General features: G+C 42.0%; 1 protein-coding gene across 7 annotated transcripts in view; it reads right to left on the bottom strand.

Annotated features, from left to right (window-relative positions):
* Positions 1-27,568, bottom strand: part of rbfox3b (RNA binding fox-1 homolog 3b) — a 209,978-nt gene that overhangs the window by 17,713 nt on the left and 164,697 nt on the right. For 6 of the 7 annotated variants that reach the window (XM_052552215.1, XM_052552216.1, XM_052552219.1 and 3 more), the window contains 3 exons: positions 21,265-21,501; positions 16,665-16,802; positions 8,470-8,523 (listed from right to left, as the gene is read on the bottom strand). In XM_052552215.1, the coding sequence (XP_052408175.1) occupies positions 8,470-8,523; positions 16,665-16,802; positions 21,265-21,501 (429 nt within the window). The remainder of the gene's footprint in view (positions 1-8,469; positions 8,524-16,664; positions 16,803-21,264; positions 21,502-27,568) is intronic. The other variant, XM_052552218.1, reaches the window with a different exon arrangement.

Below are 27,568 nucleotides of genomic sequence, written 5' to 3' on the forward strand. Positions count from 1 at the left end.
GTGTCAGTTATTATTAAATCTAGACTTAAAGTGTATTGTGTGGCTACTCATGCTAGCTACAGTGTGATCACTCAAAGTTATCAGTGTGACCAGGGCAATATTTTAAAACAGAGTGTTTACATACAGTGAACAGCAATGTTCTGTGGTTAAGATGTATATCCTATTTGAAGAAATCTGCATCGCAATCAGCAACTGGTAAATTGAGATTCAAGTAGCTTTATTGGCATAATAAACAGCACTTCAAACCAATGGTATTGAGCATTAGAGGCTACAATTCATAGTTTTCAGTCAAGTGACTGATTCGAAGACCTGTCGGGCAAAACATCCATTAAAAATGCAGCAAAAGCTTGTCAATTTTCATTTTGTTTCCAATCCACAAATATTTAGATCTTTGGCAAACTCGAAGACTTCTCTAATTTGACAGTTTACCTCACACTCTAGGCTGCATGCAGTGAACAGTAGTAATGCAATCACGCAGTAATTGTTGCCGAAATGCAGAAATAAGCTGTAATTTAGATTTATTTGTAACTCTTTGGTAGATATACCTTTATAATTTCCATTGCAATACTATTAGTACTGTTACCGCTAATAAAACAGATCTCTGAGGGCCCCAAAAATGTGTGTGCCCTTAGAATTGTCCTAACTTCCCCCCTTAGCGGCGTCTCTGTGTTGGGCTAATGCAGGATGAGCTACTAGCAGCTCGAGGGGTGGGTTTCTATCAGTCAGAGAGATAAAGGAATAGACGGAGGGCCGTATGAGTCCCGTGGACGTCTCACACGCCTGCATCTGCTCTGGTTTATCACGCAATAATGAGCTTACACAGAGGGCCAAAACACAGCCCATTTTTCAAAAGGGACAAACATATTGAATGCAAATTGCTGCTTCTTAGAGAATAGATTGTTTATTAATGGGCCGGTTGGTTCATTATACTGCAACGCTGTAGGTGGGGACAGCAAGGCATCATGGGTAATGGGCTTTGTAGGGAACACAGCAGCGAATGGTTGTCATCTTCATCTTATCTAGCCGTGGGGGACAGAGGACACTGACTGCTGACAGAAACTTCAGCACACACCTGTCAAACATGCTCTGTCTGCGGTCAGAGAGGTTACTCATAAGGCAAACAGTAGCTAATATTAAAGCATTTATGTTATATAACTGTACTGTGATATAAAACTGTACTGTGAGTGTTTATGAAAAATGCATGCTGACTTTTTTGTATAACAGGGTTAAAGCTTCAGTCAGTATATATACTGTAGCTGTAGAGGAGACAATAAAACGTCTCGGTTACGTATGGTAACCCTCGTTCCCTGAAGGAGGGAACGGAGACGCCACGTCGGATGACCGACGAATATGGGATATCGCTTCGATAGACCAATCTACTTCGAGTGTAAACTAAACGAGCCAATGCACATTGGCATGCAATTATTGCATCCAGCTGCCGCTGATCACTGCGTGAGTATAAGAGGGCAGCAGGTGCAATGCATACCAGTTTTTCGCTGAGGAGCCGAGCCGGGAACCCGGCAGCTCAGCGGCGGTACAGCAACCATGGCGACGGGACGTGGCGTCTCCGTTCCCTCCTTCAGGGAACGAGGGTTACCATACGTAACCGAGACGTTCCCTTTCAGTCGGTCACTCTCGACGCCACGTCGGATGACCGACGAATATGGGATCCCTATCAAAGCGCCATGGGTGCTGCCCCTTCCAGTGCCCTGTGCGAGCCGCCTGCGCCCCTATTAGGTGTAGGCCAGGGCTCAGAACAAGTAGCTCCACTCACCATTGTCAAAGCACTACCTCACTGGGTGAGATTGGATAACACTGGGAAAACGTACCCGGTCCGCTTGGAGCCGGGACGCTGCGGAAGCCCCATCCTTCCCGAAGGAGGTCTCGGAGGCAAATACACATATAGCATCCGTTTAGGAGTATACGGAGAAATTTGAGGTGATTAAAACCCTCTTGGGAAGGCAGAAGTCTGCCGGGGAAACACGGGCTCTAAGGCTATACCGTGGACTATACACATACGAGTACCGCTTAGGTCTCAATATGGAGCCCAGCCTTCCATGGTTCTCACGGATTCATCATGAAGGCCTGGCGCCGGACGTTCCGCCGCGTCCAGCTGCCTAGGGTGATGGAGGAACTCAACAGGGTCTACAGTTCGGACACTCTGGAGCAGTTTTAGCAAGCCGACACTAACCGGGGCCTCTCAGTGCCACTACCCGTTTGAGGTGAGAACACAGGAGGATACCGGCTCTACACGAAGGCTATAGAACCTAGCGAACGTGTTAGGGGTCGCCCAGCCCGCAGCTCTACAAATATCTGTCAGCGAGGCGCCCCGAGCCAGCGCCCAGGAGGATGCAACACTTCTAGTTGAGTGAGCTCGAAGCCTGAACGGGCAGGGCACATCCTGAGCCTGATAAGCCAGGGTTATGGCATCCACAATCCAGTGGGCCATCCTCTGCTTAGAGACGGCATTCCCCTTCTGCCGGCCTCCGTAACAGACAAAGAGCTGGTCTGAGGTCCTGAAGCTTTGCGTCCGGTCCACGTAGCACCTTAATGCTCGAACAGGACAAGCAAAGCCAGGGCTGGGTCTGCCTCCTCCAGGGGCAGCGCTTGCAGGTTCACCACTTGGTCTTTGAAGGGTGTAGTGGGAACCTTGGGCACGTAGCCAGGCCGGGGCCTCAGGATTACCTGGGAGTCAGCCGGCCCGAACTCTAGGCACGAATCGTTGACCGAAAATGCATGCAGGTCCCCTACCCTCTTGATGGAGGCCAGTGCAAGCAGGAGCACAGTTTTCAATGAAAGAAACTTTAGCTCAACTGAATGCAAAGGCTCGAATGGGCCCTGCTGTAGTGATTTAAGCACTAGAGACAGGTCCCAAGAGGGTATACAGGGGGGCCGGGATGGATTTAACCTCCTGGCCCCTCTAAGGAACCTGATGATGAGGTCATGCTTACCCAAAGACTTCCCATTCACAGGGTCATGGTACGCAGCAATAGCGGCAACCTGGACTTTGAGGGTGGAGGGAGACAGCCTTCGCTCCAACCCTTGCTGCAAAAAGGATAGCACGGCCGCAATCGGGCATCTTCGGGGGTCTTCTCGGCGAAAAGAACACCACTCAAAGAACAGGTTCCACTTCAAGGCATAGGCGTGTCTCGTAGACGGTGCTCTTGCCGAAGTGATGGTGTTAACTACCTCTTGGGGTAGGTCACCTAGAACCTCCGCGTCCCGTCCAGGGACCAAACATGGAGTTTCCAAAGGTCTGGACGCGGGTGCCAAATGGTGCCCCGTCTCTGAGTCAGTAAATCCCTCCTCAGAGGAACCAGCCAAGGAGGGGCTGTCGAGAGGAGCACTAGTTCGGGGAACCAGGTCCGAGTAGGCCCATATGGCGCTACTAGTAAGACTTGCTCCTCGTCCTCCTGGACTTTGCACAACGTCTGTGCGAGAAGGCTCACTGGGGGAAACGCATACTTGCGTAGGTCCCGCGGCCAGCTGTGTGCCAGTGCGTCCGTGCCGAGAGTTCCCTCGGTCAGGGAGTAGAAAGCCTGGCAGTGAGAGGTCTCTGGAGCAGCAAACAGGTCTACCTGAGCGGCTCTGAACCGCCTCCAAATCAGCTGGACCGTCAGGGGATGGAGTCGCCATTCTCCCGGGAGCATTGCTCAAGACAGCTCGTCGGCTGTACGACTGAGCAGGCCTGGAATGTGAACAGCACGAAGTGACCTCAGAACCTTCTGACTCCAAAGGAGGAGGTGGCGGGCGAGTTGCAAGATGCGACGAGAGCGCAGACCACCTTGGTGGTTGATGTACGCAACAGTCGCAGTGTTGTCCAATCGGACCAGCACAGGCTTGCCTCGTAAGAGACCTTTGAGACGGTTCAAGGCAAGGTGCGTTGCTAACAACTCTAGGCAATTGATGTGCCACTGCAGCTGCGGGCCCGTCCAAACCCCTGAGACTGCATGCCCGTTGTACGTGGCCCCCCCGGCGGTAGTGGAGGCATGCGTGTAAACCACAGCATGCCTGGAGATCTGCTCTAGGGGCACCCCTGCCCATAGGAATGCCAGATCTGACCACGGAGTGAGGGTTTGGCGACAGGCCGGTGTAACTTGGACCCGGTGAGTGCCGCGCTTCCACGCCCACCTCGGGACTCGGCCATAAAGTCAGTGCCGGAGCGGTCTCATATGTGATAGGCCGAGCGGTGTAAGTGCCGCTGTGGCCACCATATGCCCCAGGAGCCTCCGAAAGAGTTTCAGTGGGACCGCCGTCCTGCTCTTGGACGTATTCAAGCAGGCTAGCACCGACCGCGCACGTTCCTCTGTGAGGCGTGCTGTCTGTTCGACCGAATCCAACTCCATACCGAGAAAAGAGATCCTCTGCAATGGTGAGAGTTTGCTCTTTTCCCAGCTGACCTGAAGGCCCAACAGGCTCAGGTGCCGGAGCACCACATCCCTGTGCTCGCACAACTGATCTCGAGACTGTGCTAGTATCAGCCAATTGAGAATGCGAACACTCTGCTCTCTGAGAGGAACGAGAGCTGCCTCCGTGACTTCCGTGAAGACACAGGGAGACTGGGACAGCCGGAAGGGCAGGACCTTGTACTGATATGCTAGTCCTTCGAACGCAAGCCGCAGAAAAGGTCTGTGGCGCGGAAGTATGGACACATGAAAGTACACGTCCTTCAGGTCGATCGCTGCAAACCAATCTTGGGGACGGACGCACCTGAAAATGCGTTTCTGTGTCAACATTTTGAACTGTAGCCGATAGAGGGCCCGATTCAAAACTCGCAGATCCAAGACCGGTCGTAACCCACCGCTTTTCTTGGGTACAATGAGGTACGGGCTGTAAAGCCCCTTCCTCATATCGGCTGGAGGGACCGGCTCTATCGCGGCCTTCGCCAGTAGGACTGCGATCTCTTTCCGCAAGACAGGGGCATCGGACGCTTCCACTGTAGTGAAGCGGACACCGCAGAGCTTGGGGGGAAGCCGGGCGATCTGAATCGCATAGCCGAGGCTGATGGTTCGCAGAAGCCAGCGAGACGGGCTGGGTAGCGCTGACCAGGCGCCTAAGAACCGTACAAGCGGGACCAGCAGAACCACAGCCGTACCCGCAGTGGGGCAGCGAGGTGGAACACAGGGGCCCAACTCGGGCGGCTTGTGAGCAGGCCGGAGTGTGGTGCGAGTGTGGGGTGCAGGGCTCACCTGGTTCCACGGGTTGGCAGAGGGTGCGTGAGTAGGGCCTTTGTTGACGCTCTCGAACCGCCCGCAGCTGCCATCTGGCGAAGGAGGAGGATGAGTGAGGTCCGGTGCTTGGCCGTCCGCAACTCTCCATGCCCTCCTGGGACCCAGAGAGGGAGGAAACTACTCTCCTGTCGAGATTTCCAAATTCTCCGCCTGGCCCTCCTCCAGGGGAGGGAGAGGTGCCTACACCATCCCCCAGAAAGCAGCTACCTCTCTCTGGGTCACCCGTCCCAGGGCCTCTTGCTCTTCTGCTTACCGTCAGGTTTGACGGGGGCCAGGACGGGAGGGGCAGCCTGCCTGTGCCCAGCTCAACGGCACCACTTGGAGGCTGCTGCAGATGCGACGCGTGAGCAGGGGCGGATGCAGGGGGCTGCCCTCGGCGACGAGCAGGCTGGGGCACTGCAGCCGGCGGGTGGGTGGAGATAGCAGCAGCTGCCCGCCGGGGCAGGATGTGTCGGATCGCCTCAGTCTGCTTCTGGGCAGCCGAGAATTGCTGGGCCAAAATCTCGACTGCGTCGCCGAAGAGGCCGGTCTGGGACACAGGGGCATTGAGAAACCGGACCTTGTCGGTGTCCCTCATGTCTGCCAGACCCAGCCACAGATGGCGCTCCTGGACCACTAATGTGGACATCGCACGACCCAGCGAACTCGCGGTGACCTTCGTCGCTCGAAGCGCAAGGTCAGTGGCGGTTCGGAGCTCTTCCAGAAGCGCTGGATCGTGACCACCCTCGTGCAGGTCTTTCAGTGCCTTAGCCTTGTGCACCTGCAGTAACGCCATAGCGTGTAAGGCGGAAGCAGCTTCCCCGCAAGCCACATAGGCACTGCCGGTCAGACCAGACGAGTGCCTACAGGCCCGGGAAGGGAGCACCGGGTCTCCACGCCAGGAGGCGGCGGACTTAGGACACAATTGCATCGCTACCCGCCCGCTCCACCGACGGGATTCCTGAATACCCCTTCGCTGCACCGCCCTCGAGGGTGGTGAGGGAGGAGGAGCCCACCGGCTGGTTTCTGGCAGTAAAAGGTGCCATCCACGACTTGGTGAGCTCGTCATGCACTTCCGGAAAGAAAGGCACTGGGGTGGGGCGCTGAGAACCAGCGCGCACCACCCCGAGAAACCAATCATCCAGCCGTGAGGGCTCGGGACGCGGTGGGGGATTCCACTCGAGCCCTACCCTCTCGGCGGCCCGGGAAAGCATAGCTGCCACTTCGGGATCCGAATCAGGCTTTGTCACCATCCCAGAGGACGGTAGCGCAACCGAACCGTGATCCGACAGCTCTCCCTCCGATGCTGAGATCGACATCTGGTCGGGGGGAGTCCCACTGGATACCGCTGGTACGCTCCTTGAAGAGGGCCCAGCGCGTTCCGTGGGTTGCTCCACTGGATCGGAGGTGCTAGAGGAGTGATGGTCCCCAGAGGGTTGGTTCCCTGCGGGGTTTGCCACCACTGTGATCCTCAAACCACTCGCGCTACTGCCGGAAGTGGTTCTCGTCTGTCGGCCGCCAGAACGAGCCCCAGATCGCGGCCGCGGCAACGGGACTCTGCCCCCCTGAAGGTAGCGGAGCCTGGTTTGCAGCTCCGAGATGGTCATATTCCCGCAGTGAGAACATGACTCATCCACGAAAGCCACCTCAGCGTGCTCGACACCCAGACACGTGAGGCAGCGATCGTGACCATCACCCGGTGCCAGGTAACGACCGCACCCAGAAACGCACGGGTGAAACGGCATCCTTATAAGGACGATCCGTCGTCTTTACAAAGACGCACCCGTGAAGCTCTTTTAGAGAGAATTTGCTCTTTTAGGAAATGCTCTTTCAGTGCTGAGGCGCACAGGGGGGATGGCCGCTTGCAACACGACAGGGGTAGTGCAACCTGAAGTGTGCAAATCCACTCGACACAGGAACGACCGCCGCTGAAGCGCCGTCTCGCCAACACACGAAGCTTCCGAGAGCGTGCTGAACCCGTAGTTCACAGCAGACACAGTTGAGCAGAGCGATACTAACGCTCGGCTCCGAAGCGAAAAGCTGGTATGCATTGCACCTGCTGCCCTCTTATACTCACGCAGTGATCAGCGGCAGCTGGATGCAATAATTGCATGCCAATGTGCATTGGCTCGTTTAGTTTACACTCGAAGTAGATTGGTCTATCGAAGCGATATCCCATATTCGTCGGTCATCCGACGTGGCGTCGAGAGTGACCGACTGAAAGGGAACCACACTGACATACATTAATTGAACCAGGTCAATTTTGTAACAAATACAGGCAATTTTTTTTATATTTCTATTGAAAATTAAATCTATTGCAAATCAATTTATATTTAATATGTTAGTTTTTGTTGTATTTCTATTTTTTTAATAGTATTATTTATGCACCATTTGAGTGCTATTAATATTTTGAATTATGTTTGATTTTGAATTGGATTTCTTTATTTGTTTGTTTTAAATATTACTATTGAGGTTTGATTGGTTTAATTTATAATAACCTAGGTTTACTTTTATTATCTTTTTGTAATTTTAGTGCTTTGTTTAGTTTTACGTTTTTCACCTAATATTTGTTTTTCACCCTAAATTAACAAAAACATTTTGAGTTATTTATTTATTTATTTATTTATTTATTGTATTTACTCATTTAGATTCACTATATAATTAAAGTGCTTTTAATTTTGTTTAGTTTTTTTTGTCATTTTGTTTTCTGCTTTTAAACATTAAGAGGTTCAATTTATTAATTCATATTTTAATGCTTTATTTAGTTCATATTTTTGCATACAATTTTAATATTTTTATTTTCATTTATATTTTATTTCCATTTCAGTTTTATTTTATTAACAATAACATTTTTGTTCATTTTATTTATTTATCTTAGGTTTTAGATACACATTTAGGGCACTTTAATGTTTAACGTTCCAGCAGTAGGTTTTGGAGGGAAAACAGTTCACGTTGACATTATTAATTTTAGTTTTACACATACAGCACTGAAGTGAAGATCAGCAGCACAGGAGTTTGTACTTTATTCTGTCTTTCGTCCGGACAAACAGTAGATCAAGTCCTCAGCTGACCTCTATCCACGACCATTGCTCTGATTATGTGCACTGCCGTGTCTGTTTTGTTCTTTGACTTTATAGTCTTTAATCTGAGTAGAGAAAGATCAAACCGGCGTCTCTAAGCCAATAAAGAGTTCAGAAGAGAACGAGAAAGATCGTGGCTACACAAACAGAGAGGAGAAGAAAGCAAGCGTCATACATACCTTTGATCCTCTTTCATTAAAGATAATCTCCACGTCTAAGATCTTCCCAAATTGCTGCAGAAAAGGAGAGCGAGAGAAACAGAGAGCGAGGGAGAGAAAAGCAAGATGAAGACGGGAATAAGAGAGAGATAAATCGATTAGGAGCCTCTGTGTCCATGAGAAAGTGGGGTTCGAAACCTGGGATGAAATAATAACATCACGCATCCGGCAAACTGGAGATTATATAACACACAGGACATGTTAGATGCTTCCCACTACAGGCTTCATAAAACAACTTTTCCTGAGTTTAGTTTAGAAAAACTTTTGCAATTCTGTTGCTACTGTATAATCACATTCCACAGCATTATTAAGTGTCTGCAGACTCTGAGGTCTCTGGCGTGAGGTATGTATGTAATGTGAGGCCTGCGGTGTGAGGTTTCTAATAAGATGTTTTTGGAGTGAGGCTTCTAGCGTGAGGTCTGCAAGGTGAGGTTTTCATGAGAAGTCTGTGGCGTGAGGTTTCTAACGTGATATTTTTGAAGTGAGGTCTCTTACCAGAGGTTTTCTTTAGAAGCCTGTTATATGAGGTTTCTAATGTGACATATATGAAGTCTATTGCATTAGTTTATATTGTAAAGTCTGTGGCGTGAGGTTTCTAACGTGATATTTTGGAAGTGAGGTCTCTGGCGTGAGGTCTGCAAGGTGAGGTTTTCATGGGAAGTCTGTGGCGTGAGGTTTCTAACGTGATATTTTTGAAGTGAGGTCTCTGGCGTGAGGTCTGCAAGGTGAGGTTTTCATGGGAAGTCTGTGGCGTGAGGTTTCTAACATGATATTTTTTAAGTGAGGTCTCTTACCAGAGGTTTTCTTTAGAAGCCTGTTATATGAGGTTTCTAATGTGACACATATGAAGTCTATTGCATTAGTTTATATTGTAAAGTCTGTGGTGTGTGGTTTCTAATGTGATTATTTTGCAGTGAGGTTTCAGCGGTAATGTATATGGAGTCTCTGGCATGAGGTCTCACATGTGAGGTTTTCCATTAGTGTGAGGTCAAAAGGTGTTTTTGCACCACTTGGTGCTAGGATTCGTTTGTATGCATTTGAGCAATCAGGGTACACTTAAGTTTTTTTTTTTTTTTTTACTCTACTCTAAAGTAGGAGCTCATTTAGTTCCCGCAACTGGAGTTTCTAGAACTAAAAACTAAAACCACCAAAAAAGTGGGAACTTCCACCAATAATTCTAGAAACTATAGAAAGGTTCCTCTGTGATGAGGTTTCTAATTTACAGTATATATTGTTTTAGAGTGAAGTCTCTCAAGTGTGGTCTATTATGTCAGCTTTCATTAGAAGTCTGTGGCGTGAGCTCTCTAATAATTGAATTATATTTAATGTGATGTCTATAGAGCCTCTGGCGTGAGGTCTATCATGTGAGGATTTGTTTCTTTTCTTTTGCAGCAGAAGTCTCTGGGGTGAGGTTTGCATTTTTGTGTAATATGATGTTTTTGCAGTGAGGTCTCTGGCTTGAGGTCTTCAGTGGAAGTCTGTCGTGTGAGTTTTTTTATGTTTTTGCAGTGAGGTCTCTGCCAGGAGGTTATATATCTATCGGTGGTGTGAGGTTTCTAATACGTTGTTTTTTTTAGTGATGTCTCTGGTGTGAGTTCTCTCAGGTGAGCTTTTTCTTTTATATATATATATATATATATATATATATATATATATATATATATATTTATTTTTTTATCTAAGTTTGTGGTGTGAGGTTTCTAATGTGATGTATCTGGAGTATCTGAAGTGAGGTCTCTAGCATGAGACTTATAAAGTAAAGTCGGCAGCGTAGGCTTTCTAATAAGATGTTTTTTTCAGTGAGGTTTCTCAGTGGAAGACTGTGGTCTGAGGTTTCTAATGTGATATATATGGAGTCTCTGGTGTGAGGTCTACCATATGAATCTTTTTATTTATTTATTTTTTTTTTTTTTAGAAGAAGTCTATCGTCTGATATTTTTAATGTAATGTATCTGGAGTGAAGTCTCTTGCATGAGGTCAATCATGATGTGAGCTTTCTAATATGATGTGAGGTCTTTGGGGTGAGGTCTCTCAGGTGAGGTCTTTCAGTTTTTCATTAGAAGTCTGTGGTGTGAGGTTAAATATGTTGTATCTGGAGTCTCTGGCATGAGGTTTCTAATCTGATGCGTTTTGAGTGAAGTCAAGTTCTCTCATGTGAGGTTTTGTTCGGATCTGTGATTTGAATTTTCTGAATGTGATGTATCTGAAGTCTTTGGAGTGAGCTATCTAATGTGAAGTCTGCAGCGTGAGCTTTCTCATGTGATTTATTTATTGATTTTTTTTTTGTAGTGAGGTTTCTAGTGTGAGGTTTCTCATTAGAAGTCTGTGATGTGAATTTTCTAACGTGATGTCTCTGCAGTCTCTGGTGTGAGGTCTCTGGCTTGAGCTCTTATCAGAGGCCTGAGAGTGAGGGGAAAAATAAGTAAAACAGGCTTTTAATTATGTACACATTTAATTTGTATTATTATAAATATAAGCTAAACTATGTGTGTACAGTCTGTTTTTTTCTTCTTCTGTCTTTGACTGATGACAAGCTCCTTTTTCCTCTCTCTTCCTCTCTCTCTCTCTCTCTCTCTCTTGTTTTTGTTGTGTGGCATTGCTCCCAAGGGGGGAAACGTTCGACAATCTTCGATTTAGCTTCCGTGCTGTTTGGATCGTTAGAAAGCAGAAAGGGATGAGGGACGAGCGCAAACCCCTTTAATGAGTGCACAGTGAGGGTGGCTTTTAATTGATGCCTGTGATGGTCGTATTATTTCATTAAAAGTAATTACCCTGTCGAGCATGCTGCATCGCCATTATTCGGCCACTGCGGTAGAAAATAAAACCTCTGCGAGTGGCGTGCAGGACGGAGAAAGATGACACTGGAAGTGCTAATAGGATCAAAAGTGGTGCAGTTGTCTACAGACACAGACTACAAAAAAGGGATTGACGCTAATCAGGGGTCAATGCTAATCAGACTACATGCTAATGTTAATTAGCTGTTTGTGTGAGAGAGGAGAGGTCAGGAAAGAGTCACTAGACGTGAGATGCAAAGATTCGGGAAGCCTTCATCTTCATTAACAGTACTGCAATTAGGAAAGAAAAACACACACACACACACACACACACACACACACACAAGATGTCTTTAAAATTGTGGTTGTTTCTCCTAGACAGCGGTTAGATGAAATGAAGAGTCAATGCATTCTTTTGAATAAGATTCCTGCTTCTGTTAATAAGAAACTGTTCCTCCTGGACTTCAATGAAATGAAATTGAGACGTACAGTATGCTGAAGACTTCCATTTCTCCAGGCAAACAGACTCCAGTAATCTCGCATTTCTCCTCTAGAGTTTCAGTAAAGATCTCAACAATGTCTCACACTCTGCTCAGATTTACCAAGATACTAAAATCTGCAAACGGCAATATTTCTCATCAAATGAGCTCATCTGCACTACAAATTAATTTGTATGCCTCCAGTTTTATTTCCCCAAACTTGAAGTGCAACATCTGAGAGCATGCTGATGCTAAAACAAACCGTGTGCGATAACATTTCAAGAACGACTCTGTGCTCATGGTCTTTTTGTTTGTGCTACAGCTGCAATGGCTTATTGCTCATCCAATCAGCATCTGTGTGAAACTGTAGGCTGAAATCTATCAATTTATTCAAATGAATGCACATTCTGCAGAGGGCTCAATCAGAGACACACAAACACATTAACTCCCCAGCGTGATCTCCGTGTTGTATGGTGGGGTTTTCCCTGGCTAGCGTGCTGCAGATGCTAATTGTTTTAACCAGGCCTAATGGACCAGTGATAGAGATTGATTAGTTTGGTTGGGAAGTTGCGTTTGGCTGGGGAAGTGGTCGTCTCTACTGAGCATGCTCAGTTACCCCCTGTGGTGGCAGTTTTCTCATGCATATATGCAGTAAAACCTTAGCACAGCGCTGCAGGGAATGAAGCACTTAGTAGTTTTGCAGAGGATTGAATACAATTGAAGCTGCTTTGAATAAAAGTGCCTGTCAAACACATAAATGTCTGCCAAATTATTACATTATGATATAATTGGTTGTGATCAACAGCTTGCCAGTATCACAGTTTGCTAAGGAAAAAAAAAAAACGGTATACTGGAAGCTTACAAAGTGAGATTTTAACAGAAAAGCATTCAAAGACGTTCTACACATGTGCAGTGTATTCTGGGAAATGACGTGTTCTGAAAGGCCAGTTTAAAAATAGCAGTTTAAAAATTAGCTTTTCTAGTTTAGAAAATAGTTTTAAATGATTGATTATCAATCCTGTTTGCAAGCTCTATTCATATGCAGTAATTAAACTGCAATTTAAAAGGCATTGTCAATTAAATTCTGAATGGCCAGAGTGAAAGCAGTCTCCTTCAGAAGCTGGATTAGCTGGATTCCCCGGCAGGGAATTATGCACAAAGTACCCTGCCAAAAAAGCTCATGTCGTATTCTGCCAACCACAGCAGTATTGAAGGCAGTTTCTGAGCCCTGCGTCTTTTGAAGTGCTCCGATTGGTGGGTTTTTTTTTCTTTAATGCGAGGGTTCTCTCCATACCGATGAAGACTTGTTCACTGCTCACAGGAGTCAGATTTAAGCAGATCTTTAATTCCGTCTCTTAAAAGTGGAGAGCCGCAGGTGGAATGCTAACATAGTGTCTGCACAGCGGGAAAGCCGATGATGAAGGTAAGGCCCCCTGTGAGAGAATTTCCCAGCAGCCCTTGAGGCCCACAGGCAGAGGGGAAGAAGAAACAGCCCTAAAGCCAACACAAAGCCAGAGGTTTTACTTCTAGGAATGCTCTCTCCTACCTCACATTTCCGTACGGACATCCTCAGTAATAAACCACTCGGCTCTGGATAATGAGCCCAGTACTTCTGCACTCATTAGCGACTCCCAGACTCCAGCGCTTTAGCATGTGACGCTAACCTGACACCCCACTCATTGACTCTCCGTTAGCCAAGTAGCTAATTAGCTGCTCTACTTTCTCTTGGCAAACCTTCAGCCCTGCTAACCACAGGCTAAATCTCCATTAGCCACGAGGCTAATCAATGCCGCCAAGCTTTGTAAGCGTGGGATCAAGTCATTAGCGTGGCTTACTTGAGTCTGTGCAGCCAGATGGAGCTTATAGTGAGTGATTACGTCTTAAGTGTTGGGCTTACACGGCTAAAGTATGGCCATATTTCCTTTGTTTATCTTCTGTGACGTCTTATGCAAATGCAGCTAACTTTCATCATGCTAACAGGATGCAAAAGCACTCTAGTGCTTCAAGCAATTACGGCAGAGTGCGATCCATTTGGTTCTACTACAATGTAAAACATTTTTTTTTAAAGTTGTAAATAAACCAATGATTACTGGAGAACGGTTTAAAGAAAATCATATTTAATTTTTCCTACTTCAAGGGGTTTTTGAGTAAAAACATTTTACTTTTGAAGGAAAACAAATTCGAATTTGCTGAAAATGCAGTCACCCTCAGGCCATAAAATATGTGATTTCTTCATCAGAACAGATTTGCAAAAATTTAGCATGTTCTCTGCAGTGAATGGGTGCCGTTAGAATTAGAGTCCAAACAGCTGATAAAACCATCACAATAACCCAGAAGTTATCCACACTACTTCCACATTTTTTACTTTGAAACGCTGCCAGTCATTTATAATGTTTTCTCCAGTCATAAAGACGAGGCGACTTGAGAAAGCAATATTATGGATCATGGACTCATATTTTAGCAGGAACTAATCGACTGAAGTTAAAAATTGTTGTTACTTTCAAACATGCATCCTTTGCTTCTATTGTGGATGTTTTTATCAGCTGTTTGGAATCTCATTCTGACGGCACCCATTCACTGCAGAGGATCCAATGCTGAGATAGTGGTAAGATTTTCTCAAAATGCATCTTGATTTAAGAACATTCAGATATTTATAATGGAAAACAAGACCAAAGTATTGAGTAAGAAAGGATGCCAGCTTGGTTAGTAGTGATTAAATAAATGTCCCCAGTCGCCCATATTGTTTTTGGCATCCATACTGAGTTTGCATCATATATCTCTGGACGACCTATGCACAATAACTGCAAGCTAATTACTGTGCTGATTTGGCATACACAAACCTGGCAGCCTCGGAGAACAATAATCCAGCTATCACAGAGCATGATGGGAAACGAGCGAGGGGCCACAGAGCATGTTGTATGTAATTTATATGGCTATGCGGCGGTCTGTGCTGTAATTAACATCATCTTTTCGACAGAGCCACCAGCCGACACCAGCCCAAACAAATGAGTGCTGTTTAAAGCAGCTTTTCTGGCCAGCCTGCTGCTGACGGGTCATTAAGATGATTGAGATGATTTTAGCAAATAAGAAGGAAGCGGTGTGTGTGTGTGTGTGTGCTCATTTAGTCAGCCTGTAGTCGTCTTATTTACCCTAAAGGTAAGTTCACCATATCATATGCAGAGAACGTTTAATGTAATTCATATATTCAGATATATACAAATGTTCTAACTCAGTATTTTTGTCTTGTTTTCCATTACAAATATTAACTCAACTCTTAAATAAACATATAGATATACTTGAAGCAAAACAACTTAAAGGGTTAGTTCAACCAATAATCATAATTATGTTATTAATAACTCACCCTCATGTCGTTCCAAACCCATAAGACCTCCATTTATCTTCAGAACACAGTTTAAGATATTTTAGATTTAGTCCGAGAGCTTTCTGTCCCTCCATTGAAACTGTGCGTACGGTATACTGTCCAAAATAACTTTTAGTTTTGGTAAATGTATTTTCGATGCTTCAACAAGTTCTAACTGACCCTCTGATGTCACATGGACTACTTTGATGTTTTTATTACCTTTCTGGAGGTACTGGATGAGCTTACAATGGAGGGACTGAGAGCTCTCGGACTATAAATATCTTAAATACTCTAATACTCTAAAATATCTTAAACTGTAAGTGTACCCTAAGTGAGTTTATGTTTAGAAAAAAAGCTCTCTGCCAATGAGGAAAGAAAAATAAGGAAATAAAAAAATGCCCTTGTTTCAAAGGGAAATCAAGATTATTTTCTTACCCCAATGGCATTTCTTGTTCTCAATTTTCAAACTTAATTTGGACTTTTTTTTTTTCAGATTTTTTTTTTTCCAGATTTGATATCTTAAGTAACAAGAGCATTTAATTATACTTAATAATAATTTTTTTTAAAATTAAAATTATGTGATAAGTAATTTTGCTTCTCAAATGAAGTAGCTAAATATTTAAAATATTTAATATTTGAAAACTGTTTATGACAGAAATGACCAACAGCAATTATCCTGTGATACAAACTACTCATTCTTTTTTTATCTAATTTCATCATACTGAATTAAAAGATGAAATTTAACATTGCATCACTTGTTCACCAGTGGATGCTCTGCAGTGAATGGGTGCCGTCCGAATGAGAGTCGTAACAAAATGTGTATAGTTCAAAACGGCAAATATTTATTTTATACCAACAATCATTAGGACATTTAAAAAATATTGTGTTCAATAAAGATACATTTAATAATTTCCTACCTTAAATATATAAAAACTTAATATTTGATTAGTAATATGCATTGCTACTGTAAGAACTTCATTTGGGCAACTTTAAAGCTGTTTTCTCAAACTGTTTTTGCATTTTCAGATTCCAGATTTTAAAATAGTTGTATCTCAACAAAATATTGTCATGTCCTAACAAACCTTACACCAATGGAAAGCTTATTTATAAATCTACAGTATGCATAAATATTAGCTTCAAAAATGTGCCTGGTTTAGTTGTCCAGAAAGCAATATTATGGATAGAGATGGAGGTTAAAAGCATCTTATAATGGATTTGTCTATCAGAAAGATATTAACTGATGGACTGGAGTGGTGTGGATTATTGTGATGTTTGTATCAGCTGTTTGGACTCTCCTTCTGACGGCACCCATTCACTGCAGAGGATCTGTTGATGAGCAAGTGATATAATGATACATTTCCCCCAAATCTGATGAAGAAATCTACATCATGTATTGCCTGAGGATGAATACATTTTCAGCACATTTTTGTGTGAACTATTCCTTCAAAGAGAATGAATCCTGAGGGGATGGAACCAGGAAAAAAGGCTGCTGGATAAAAGCAAACAGAAATGTGTCATAGTGCAAGTAGTTCTCGAACTCACCCCAAACATTTGCCGTAAATCCGGGTCACGGAAGCGGAAGGGGATGTTGGAGACGTGTAACCGTTTGGGCTGCTGTTTTTCCGTGGACTCTGAATGCGGCACCAGCTGGGAAACTTCTGTTTGTGTCACGTCTTCTGTCTGTCCGAGCAAAACAAAGACAGAAGAGCCGTCCGTTAATGAGCGCCTCCAGGTTAAACTCACAACCAAAGAAAAGGGAATAAAAAAAAAAAAGATGAAGGATAGTAAGTTAGCCTACTTATCCACGGCTATCATTTTTCACTCCGGCGGTACGCGGCTAAACAGACGTTGAGTTATGGTGGCCTACCTGAGGTCATGCATCTACAATAAGATTATTAATCTCCACCTGTTACTGTCTGAGGAGCCAAACACACCAGATATACTGACAAATATCCAGCAAACACACACACACACACACACACACACACACACACACTAGCGCTCTTGGAGGCCATTGGCTTGTTGTTTCCATCATTATGTTGATGATCCGCCACAAATGAAACTTTAGACGTGTGTGACAGATGTTTTCTCTCTCCGCTAGCTCAGTCGAGCAGAACGACACACACACACACACTCATTTTCATGTGCTCGCTTACAGCAGCATGTCATCAGAATGTCATCATTGAGGTAAAAAATGTTCAGATTCATTCAAACATGCACACGCACACACACATATGCATGTACACAACAACATCAACAAATCTCCCCAGAGCATCATGGGCTTCATCAAAACATCAACACACAGCACCAACATTATTGCATCAGCTCGTAACAGAGACACACACACACACACACACACACACTGTGCGGCACGCGTGCAAATACATGCAGTCAGTTCTGCCAGTAATTTGACAAATCTCACAAAAACATAAAAGTATCCTGTATGAGTTATTGCCAGAAGTATTGCAAATGTAACTGATGATGCTTTATGAGAGAAAAGGGCACAGATTTAAGTCATTATTCACTGAAAAACTCATCTACTGCTGGTCTCAAATGTGACTTACAGCATTATTTTCGTTAACTAAAAGCATAAAAAACAGCTCTTATCAAAAAAATAAAATAAAATAAAAATAAAAAGCTTATTTAATTTAAATATAAAAATTCAGCATTTCTCATTTTTTATGTCTAGTTTTACTATATGTACTTAATAATTAATTATAATAATAATAATAATAGACTATACATATATATATATATATATAAAAAAAATATATATATATAAAAAACACAGGAGAATAAAATAAAAAGGACAACAAGGAGAATAAAATAAATAAGAAATTAAATTGAAATGAAAACTATTCGTATAATATAAACAAAGTTGTAGTAAAATAACACTGGTCACTTGTAAATTTCAAATACTACTGGTTCTCACAAATGTATAAAAAAATGAAAAAAAAAAGGTTATCACAAAAACACATGATGAAATTAAACCTTATTTTAATACTATTGCATTGCACAAAAAATCCAATAAACACATTTTAAACACAAAATCTCATTAGTGTAACACATATGTTTGTTTATAGCTCACATTGATGATTCTCATTATATTCCCATTACTGTAATAGTCTCATTTTTTTATGTGATTGTCGTAAACAATATATATATATTTTTTTCCTTTTTTTTTTTTTTTAATCAGCAAGCTAATGGCATAAAAAAGTAAGAAAGGAAAGAAAAGTCCTGTAATTTAAATAACATTGTTTATACTTTTTTCTCCATTACAGAAATGAAAAATGGGGAAATGTGTATAAAAGTCATGAAATAATGTTCTAAAAATGTGAATTACTTATTTTCCTTTTGATTTCAGGGTGAAATGTGAGCATGTTTTAAACTAAATGATCATAATATTATTATTATTATTGACATTACATAAAAAAAAATTAATTGGTGGATTTTTTTTATTTTTCTTCTTATTTCTTTTGATTTTGGGGTGAAATATGAGCCAAACAAGTTCCTTACAAGTTTCCTGACATTCACCTTGTTTTGTTTAATACATGTGAAACACGGCTTGTGCTGGTGTGGAGTCATGCGGCACGTGATTTATGATCACACGTATGTGCATGCAGACACATGCAGTACATAATTCATTACACACACACTCAAAACGTGCTGCTCGGTGCGATACATCATCTCCCGGCATTAATCACCCCAGCATCATCATCACCATCATCATAACCAGCGTAACGACCGTCAGCTTTATTGTTGCCATTATGATAATCACTGTCCCGGCAGTAACGAGGCTCGTTTGTGCTCTTTTATAGCTCTCGCCTGCGCTCTGACACGCTCTGTTCTCACTGACAGCTGTCTGACTCCATCGCTCTGCTAGTGTGTTTCTGGGGCCGCAGGTGAAGACGGGGCCACCAACCCCGCTCCTCCCCCTCCCGCCTCACTGCACCCTGGGTAATGGGGGGGTGCGAGGAGACGTGTGGAGGTTAATATCACACAATGATTTAGCTCTCTTTCTATTTTATTCTTTTATCTAATAATCGTCTTGTAATCATAATTCTAACTAAATTATTAGATTTAAGCTTAAAGGTGTAAACACTTTTACATTGTTTTGTACATAAATGTGTGTTGGCAGCGTCTTTACGCAACCACCCTATTATGATAAATACCCAGTGCTTCTGTTTTTTTTAATGCCAATAAATCACGAGAACTGTCACAGATCAAGACATTCTCAGATTCTTGGCTGTGTGATGTCACACGGACGAAGGCCACTCCCACCATAGTTGATTGACAGTCCGCCATTGTTTCACCGCCGGAGCAGATGTAGACAAGAATGTCTCTTAAGTGATTGAGATGATTTGTTGTTGGGTGTAATAGCAGTGGTCATTTACTCCTGATATCTGAGCCAGTGAAAACGCAGTGGATTATGTTTTTTTTTTTTTTATGAAGGGAATGCACCTATGAGCTACATAAATGTGTCTATGTAAGTGCGAATCATTCGTGATCCAGCTTCACCTACAGAATAAGTATAAGGTGTTTTTAATGAATCTTTGCAAACTGCCTTTCCTGATATTGTGCTAATTAGCAAGTTACACAGCTAAATCCTGCTAAAGTTCGTGAGAACAGCTCTTCATCCCGAGGAAGGGAAGGGCGGGGCAAGCATTTAAAGCTAATTAGCATTTAAAGGCACATACACTTCAACGGACTGCTTTGAAAAGAGCTGTTTTTGACAGAGTAAAAAGGGTGTTGTTTTACACTACCATTGAAAAATTATAAGATAAAAGTATGTTATAGATTTTTCATTAACCCTCTGGGGTCTGAGGGTGTTTTGGGGTCCTGGAGAAACTTTAACATGCCCTGACATTTGTGTTTTTTTTTCCAGTATCTTAAAAACTTAAATGGCTTAAGACCCTAAAGAATCACATAAACTTGTGTAAAATGGGAATCCGATGGCCCCTTTAATACACGAACAAAATATTATTATTATTATTTTTAAGCACATTTAATAAGCCACACTCTCCATCAACACAATAATAATTTATAATGAGGTTTAAGCGCAGGGCCCTGAGTGTCTGAGAAGCATTATCAGCCACAGAAGAAAGAAATCCACCTGGCCCAACGAGATTAACTAGTGAGCGTGTCCACCTTTCTGCTACGCTAAATTATTCATGCTACAGCATGTACACGCATAAAAAAAAAAAACAAGCCAGGAGGAAAAGAGATAGAGAAATCTAAAAGAGCATTACAGAAAGACGAGACGATTTTCTGAGCACAACCGCTGAGAAAACTACACTTTGCTTATTATATAAGATGCAATATGCTAAGCAAGGCCTCAAAAACTAATGAAACTGTCAACAGGAACTGCATAAAGGCCACTGCACTGCATTCGTGTTAACACTCTCCAATGCACTGAATACATAGTGCTGGTTTTTTAGACGAGTCTTCAGCACAGAAACATCAATTAACGTCCCGACCGCATGAAGCAGGAATGATGCAAACAGACACGGCACTTATTCGGTGTCACTCTGTCTGCGAGCCGGAGCTAGTAATACATGACAGTGATGATGTCATTCCACCCGCAGCGAGGTGACACGTCGTTACAGTGGCGTCAAACGCTCGCTCTCGCCTCATTATTTTGGACAGAGGAGCATGTACTCCCAAAACACAGCAGCGCCTCACACACCTGCTCATGCACAGCTTCCTCCACGGCTTCGTAATCACTGCATCATCCCGATATTTTACAGTGACTTATGGGAGACGAACCCGGTCCACTTTTAGATGCTCTGTGACACAGGTTCATCAGATGAAGTTCAAGTGATGTTTCTGGTGTGAAACCCAGATTCATTTTCTAAATGCATGTTTGTAGTCTTTTAGATTGAACAATTCATCAGTGCACGCTACTCCAAAGGATTGCAACGGCTTTAAAGGGTTAAAAAGGCTAACTATATTACTTATAAACAACTATTGGAAACCTTTGTCAAATATGTCAAATCAAAGTCAAAATCTATATTCTCCAAAAGTAATATTGCTTCTCAAGTGAATGCATCTTGATCAATGCTTGTGTTGGAAAACAAGACGTACAGCAGTCTGCAGAGTTTGGTGACTGTGTGTAATGTGTTGATGAGTGTGTTTGACGCACCGGTGCTGTGTTGCTGCTGATGGCTGGCGTGTTAGTGTCGGCGTTGGTCAGATCGCTGTGGGTCTGTGCCGGCGTGTAGAGCGTCAGGCCGTGATCCGGGACACGGTTCTGTCCTGCGTAGTCTTGCCTGGGAAGCGCGGTGAACTCGGCGGGGATGCCGTTCTGCGGGGGATGCGCAAACTGCGGGGCGTAAGTCTGGGCCATCACGTCCGCCGGATTGCTGGCCTCCTGATTACCCTGCAAACACACGAGCAAATGAAAGCATACATTAAACCCCTGCGGCCTTCGCATATGTCACAATATAGAACAGCCACATAAATGTCATGGAAATTAATTTGCAACCCATGCATCTGAATTTCTGCACTAAACCCCTCTCAGTCAAATAATATCATGTATGAGATGCACAATTATGGATGTTGCTAAACACTGCTGATGTAATTTAACAAACAAGTAATCTAAATGTAATCCAAAAGTAGTACCTAGTATAAGTAATCTAGATTACATTACTGACATTTTTTTTTTTTTTTTTTATCAGGCAATTTGTAATCAGTAACAAACTACAATTTGTAAGTAATCTGGCCACATGTTCAATCCCAACAATGCGGTGCATGTCTGAGGCGAGTGATGAGGCATTTCTATCCGCGCCTCTGATGGGCCGATCTGGGAATTCGGCCGCCCCACACTTTAAATAGGCCAGGAAAACAACGATCACATCTCACGGATGATTACAGACACGCTTGATCATTCCTAATGAACAGACTCTGTGTTGTAGAAGCCGCTCTGAGAACCGGAGGCCACTGGGACTTTCAACAGCGCGGGAAAAAAAGGGAAATCAGCCTCCTTACGATGTTTTGACTGAGAGCTTTGATTTTCCTGACAGGTTACTAATGTTAGCAGTGCTCAGACGCGTCTTCACATAAACACTTTCTGCACAGTGCTGTTTGTCAAGCGTTGAGCTATAGTCAACTCTATAAAGCCTGCGGTATCATATATGATACATTTCTAAAGCCTCTAAATGATCAACATGACCAAAACTGCATGACTTCTGTCATCTGATTAATCATTTAGACCTTTTTTTTAGTGAGTAAAAAGCCCTTTATAGTATACTTGTACAAACATGCCTTCTGTTCGTGCATCGCATCGTTTTACTGTGACATCTTTACTGATTTTATAAAGTAAATGCAAGAATAACTTTTATATCTGCTTTTCTCCCTATCTTCTTCTTGTATATAATACCATATGAACCATAAAAGCCTGTTGTATCCAATATGATACGCAGAAGAAAAAAAAACACATAAGCAAACGGAAACGCAGGACGGAAATAAATGCTCTTGATTTTCTCCATTGTCTCTTGTAGTGTTTGTCTTGGCTGTTGTTGCTGGAGATCTTTCCTGGAGTCTTAATGAGGCGAGAGCCGTCAGTCGCCGTTAATGAGAGCGAATTACAGCTACACAGAGAGATCCTGAACAAACCACTGTTCCCAATGAAAGCTCAGAGCGTCTGGAGCTGATACAGGGAGAGAGGAATCAGTGCTCGTCAGTTTACTTTCACTTCACATCAATCAATCTTCCTTCAGCATCACTGAGACTATTAGAGCTTTAATCAACATTCGGAATTAGGCTTTATTTCGGATATCCTATTGTATTGTGTATTTCTTTTGTCTTTTTATAGTTTTAACACATTTTTATATCAGTTTGGTTTACAAAAAATAAAAAAATAAATGGTAGTTTAAGCAGTGTAAATATGGAAAATAAGTTGTGAAAATCTACTAATATTAACGGGAAGTCCAAATTGATGCTATTAACATACCATGAAAGTAAAAATCACAAAAAAAGTGCATTATACAAATATATATATAATGCACTTTTTTGTGATTTTTACTTTACTTTTTACTTATATATTATATATATATATATATATATATATATATATATATATATATATATATATATATATATATATATATATATATATATATAAAATAGCTCATATACATTTAAAACAAATATATCAAGTAGTATTTAGTAGGTTAGTATGTAGGTTATTTAGTAGCATGATAGTATTATCTACTACTTTTTATTTGCAGCTCTGATTTTTATATTTCAAAAAGTCAGATTATTAATATTATTATTTTATTTCAATTTTATTTGCAAGAATCAAAATTATGAGAACAAAGTCTGTTTTTTGAGAAATTTAAACTAAAAAGGTGAGGAAAAAAATGTCAGAGTTGTAAGATAAAAGTCATAATTACTTTTTTTATTTTGCATTCTGTAGCAGAAACACGCTTCTGTTTATGTATGACAGCCCCAAAAGTGTACAAACTAAACTTACCTATCTAGTGCACTTAACAACTCCGAAAACGCACTTTCATGACGCAACACAAAACATGGTACAAAGCAGCATTGAGTTTCAAAGCAGCGAAACACACACACACACACACACACACAGGCTCTTTAAAAGGGAGTCACACATGGAGAAGAAGCTTATTAGTGAAACACAAAGCTCCGCTTGCTGCTGTGTGTGATCTCTGCTGCTGCTCTGAAGTGTGTGACAAACACATTTTCTGAGGGCAGATGAACCAGACGAGAAAAAAAGAGGCTGGTGAATCAGAAGAGACGCTGAGAGACCTTCAACCCCATGAGTCCAGCGCACACACACACACACACACACACACACACACACACACACACACACACACACACACACACACACACACACACACTTCTCACACCAGACCAGCGCTGAACCGTTCAGTCCTGCACTCCTCCTACAGTATGATTTATAACATCACATCATGAGCTCATTAACATATGGGCGGAGAAAAGGTTTCAAGAGTTTGAAAATGTAAACATGGAAAGGTTTTGATGTAAAATGAAGTTAATTGTATTGCTAATACTATATATCCATGGGCTTTCATTAAAGCAAATGGACGACAAACTAAATGCCATTTTGAAATGACAATGGCATTATACACTTTTTCTTTTAGCCTTTATAATGTTTAAACACATTTATTATTTTTAATTACATTAAAAAACTGTAAAACTGTGGAATATTATTACAATTTAAAATAAGTAAATTGACAAATAGAATTTATAGAAATAGATGCGCTATTACACAAAACCTCTTGAACAAAAACACACGTGAACAGGTGTTTTTTTTTTTTTATAGTGTATTTCAAGTGTGTCTTAAAGGTACAGTAATGCAATACAGTTTCCTTGATAATGTAAAACTAAAGTACAACTGAACGCTAGGAGGAGGAATCAAGCAGGAACCACTTGATCATTTCCAGCTGAGAGTCCAGTGAAATAATGCAACAGTTCAGGGTTAACCAGCAGCAAGTGCTGGAGGATCCCCCTCATTCCCTCCAATTACTGCTCAACAACACAAGAAAGAGCTGCCGAGGGGCAGCAGGCCAATTTACAGCAGCTCTGTCCATCGCCTGCCACTTATTAGTCTTCATTCTGCACAGCTGAAAGCTCCGCTGTGTCGTTTTTACACCTCATTTGTGAGAGAATAAATTTGGCAAAACAAACAGCTTGTCTGTCCTCAGTCTCAGCGGCTCTGCCGAAAACATCCCAGCGTCGCTCTGCGCCGTTTGACCTCAGACATTAACCTGAACACTCAACCAACGAGTGAGAGAAACCCGCTGAGACAGGAAAGATGCTCAGGAGATTTCAGTTCTCAGTTGAGTTTCTTCTAAACTTGATCTCAAATGTTTCTCCTAAAGGTCTTTCAAAATAATTTGATTACAATTAGAAACAAAAAAGTCATTAGTCAGGGTTAGAGTCATCCAGTTTTATTTATATTCTTTATAGCCTTTTTAATTTTAATTAAAATTTCACTGTAATAATAAAATTATTTCTGTTCAGCTTTAATTTTTATTTCAGTTTAAGTAATTGTATATATTAATATTTTTATGTCAGTTTTATTTCAACTCCGAATTATAATTTTTTATAGTTTTAGTTCTAGCTAAAACACACTCTCTCTCTCTCTCTCACACACACACACACACACACACACACAACAACAACAACAACAGCACCATTTTGCGCATACAAACACTATTCACAGAATGTAAAATCAATTTGTTATTGATAATTCTCTATTTTCTGCATTAAACGGCCACGCACAGTATCAAACAAATAAAGAGAGAAAGCTTTATATTCTCGTACTCAGATGTGTGTGTGTGTGTGTGTGTGTGTGTGTTTTGGGAGGTTGCAGCATGGCAGTAAAAGTCTGCAGCAGGCATCCACTACCTGTTCATCCTCCGAGACCCAGAGCTGAAAGTGTGTTAATAAAGCCCAAAGACAGAAGATCATTTTAAACTCTTATGACACACGGCGAGGCGACCTGTGACTCTCAGCGGACCACACACACAGAGCAACCCTCCACCGTCCTGAACACAGCACATCCTGACTGAGAGAAACCTGCTGACCATGACCCAAATGTGCAAGACTTACTCCAATTCAACTGGCGTTAGGTGTGGTCCTTCGTATCAAATCCTATGAATTTGCGCTCCTGTAAAATACCTAAAAATTTTCACAAATCCAATGAACTCGTGTGAGTTTGCACGAATCGGCCACCTTGTCAAAACTGTACGAACTGCAGGGAGATCAGATTAAAATTAGAGAAGGTTCTCCCAGGTGTTATAATGGCAATTAATGCAGGGGCGAGATTTTGTAGACCAAAAAAGTGCATCCATCCATCATAAAAAGTGCTTTACTCTGCAACAAGGGGTTAATAAAGGCCTGAAGTGAGTTAATATGTTTTGTGTAGGATTTTAAGATTTGTGAAGAAAAAATGAAAAAAATATTTTAATATAAGCCAAAATTTGAATTTGCTGTGAACAAAACCTGGTTGTCGTGAGACTAGATTTTTTTTCTCCCTGGGGTTTACACTAAGCCTACACCCTTCATCATCCACTGCGATTTAAATATAATGAAATATATCTCTGCTCAGAAGAGTGTTTGCTATGGTTCAGATGGAGGATGAAGTGAACTCGTGTTCGCCTTCCCTCAGGCGCTCAGAGATGAAGATATGAAGGATATAAAAGTGTTGATGCACGATCCTCATCTTGTTAATGGGACGGTTATTAAGAGTAATTATCTCTGATAGAAGAAAGATCGCTCCTGAGAGCTTGAGAAAATCTGACATCAAGTCCAAGAAGACCAAACACTCACAAGATCCAAACTCTTCTTTATGTCTGAGTTCCTGAAAATTAAGAATGTTCCTGGAAATCATTTTAAAAACTACAGTTTTGTTGCTGATTTTTTCTAAGACAAAATTTAAGAAGAATTCAGATTCTTGAAAAGAAGGTTCAGTTATTTAACATTAGTTAACCACATTAGTTGACATGAAGAAAAAAACAAAACATTAATTTAATCTTAGTTCATCTTTTTGTAATTTTGTTGTATGTCATTATTATTATACTTATTATAAATGCCAAATAACTCTTATTTTTTAAAGTTTTAGTTTTAGTTATTTTAGCACATCAAGTTAAAGAGAAAATGTATTGGCCACTTACTGTAATAAAATGTAAGTTTTATTTATTATATATATATATATATTTTATTTTATTTTAAGTAACTTTTTTTTTAGATCATGGACGAAACTTGCAAAGTTGCATTTATTGGTATGTATTAATATTTTTTAACTGCATTTATTAGATAAAAATTAATATACACTGCAACAAATTAAATGTTAGTCGATTTTAGTTAACTGTGTTAACTTCTGTGACCGTATTATAAGGTGGTTTTTATTTTCGTTAAAGTTTAGTTTAGTTTTTGTCATTTTTATTAGTTTAATGAGTCAACCTAATCTCTAACCAGTCTTAAATCCACAAAGTTAAGATTTTCAATGAATTTACTGTTTCAAACATTAATCATATAGTATATATATATATTTTGCACATAAAAATAGACATATACTTTATATTAAGACAAACAGTCCTCACACTATATGATCAGAAAATGTCAAAGCCTGTCATATTATTCTTAGAGCAAATGAAGATGTTCTTCAGCAAATCTCTCTCTATGCTGAAACTTTAGACTGATGTTACATAATAAAGGTGTGTGTGTGTGTGTGTGTGTGTGTGCGTGCGCCCTACACACACAATATTCAGCACTCACAAGCTCTAATGAGACAAAGTTAAGCAGTAAAACAATATGATGCAAACTGACAAAACCTCCCACAGCCGGCCTCATTACTGACCGCTGAGAGACTGAGACACGACACACTTCATCGCCTTCCTCCAATTAAATGTCTTCAATTGGACGGAGGCCTGGTGACCACATACATCCCATAA

This window comes from Carassius gibelio, chromosome B3 (genome assembly GCF_023724105.1).
Source record: "Carassius gibelio isolate Cgi1373 ecotype wild population from Czech Republic chromosome B3, carGib1.2-hapl.c, whole genome shotgun sequence".
NCBI lineage: Eukaryota > Metazoa > Chordata > Actinopteri > Cypriniformes > Cyprinidae > Carassius > Carassius gibelio.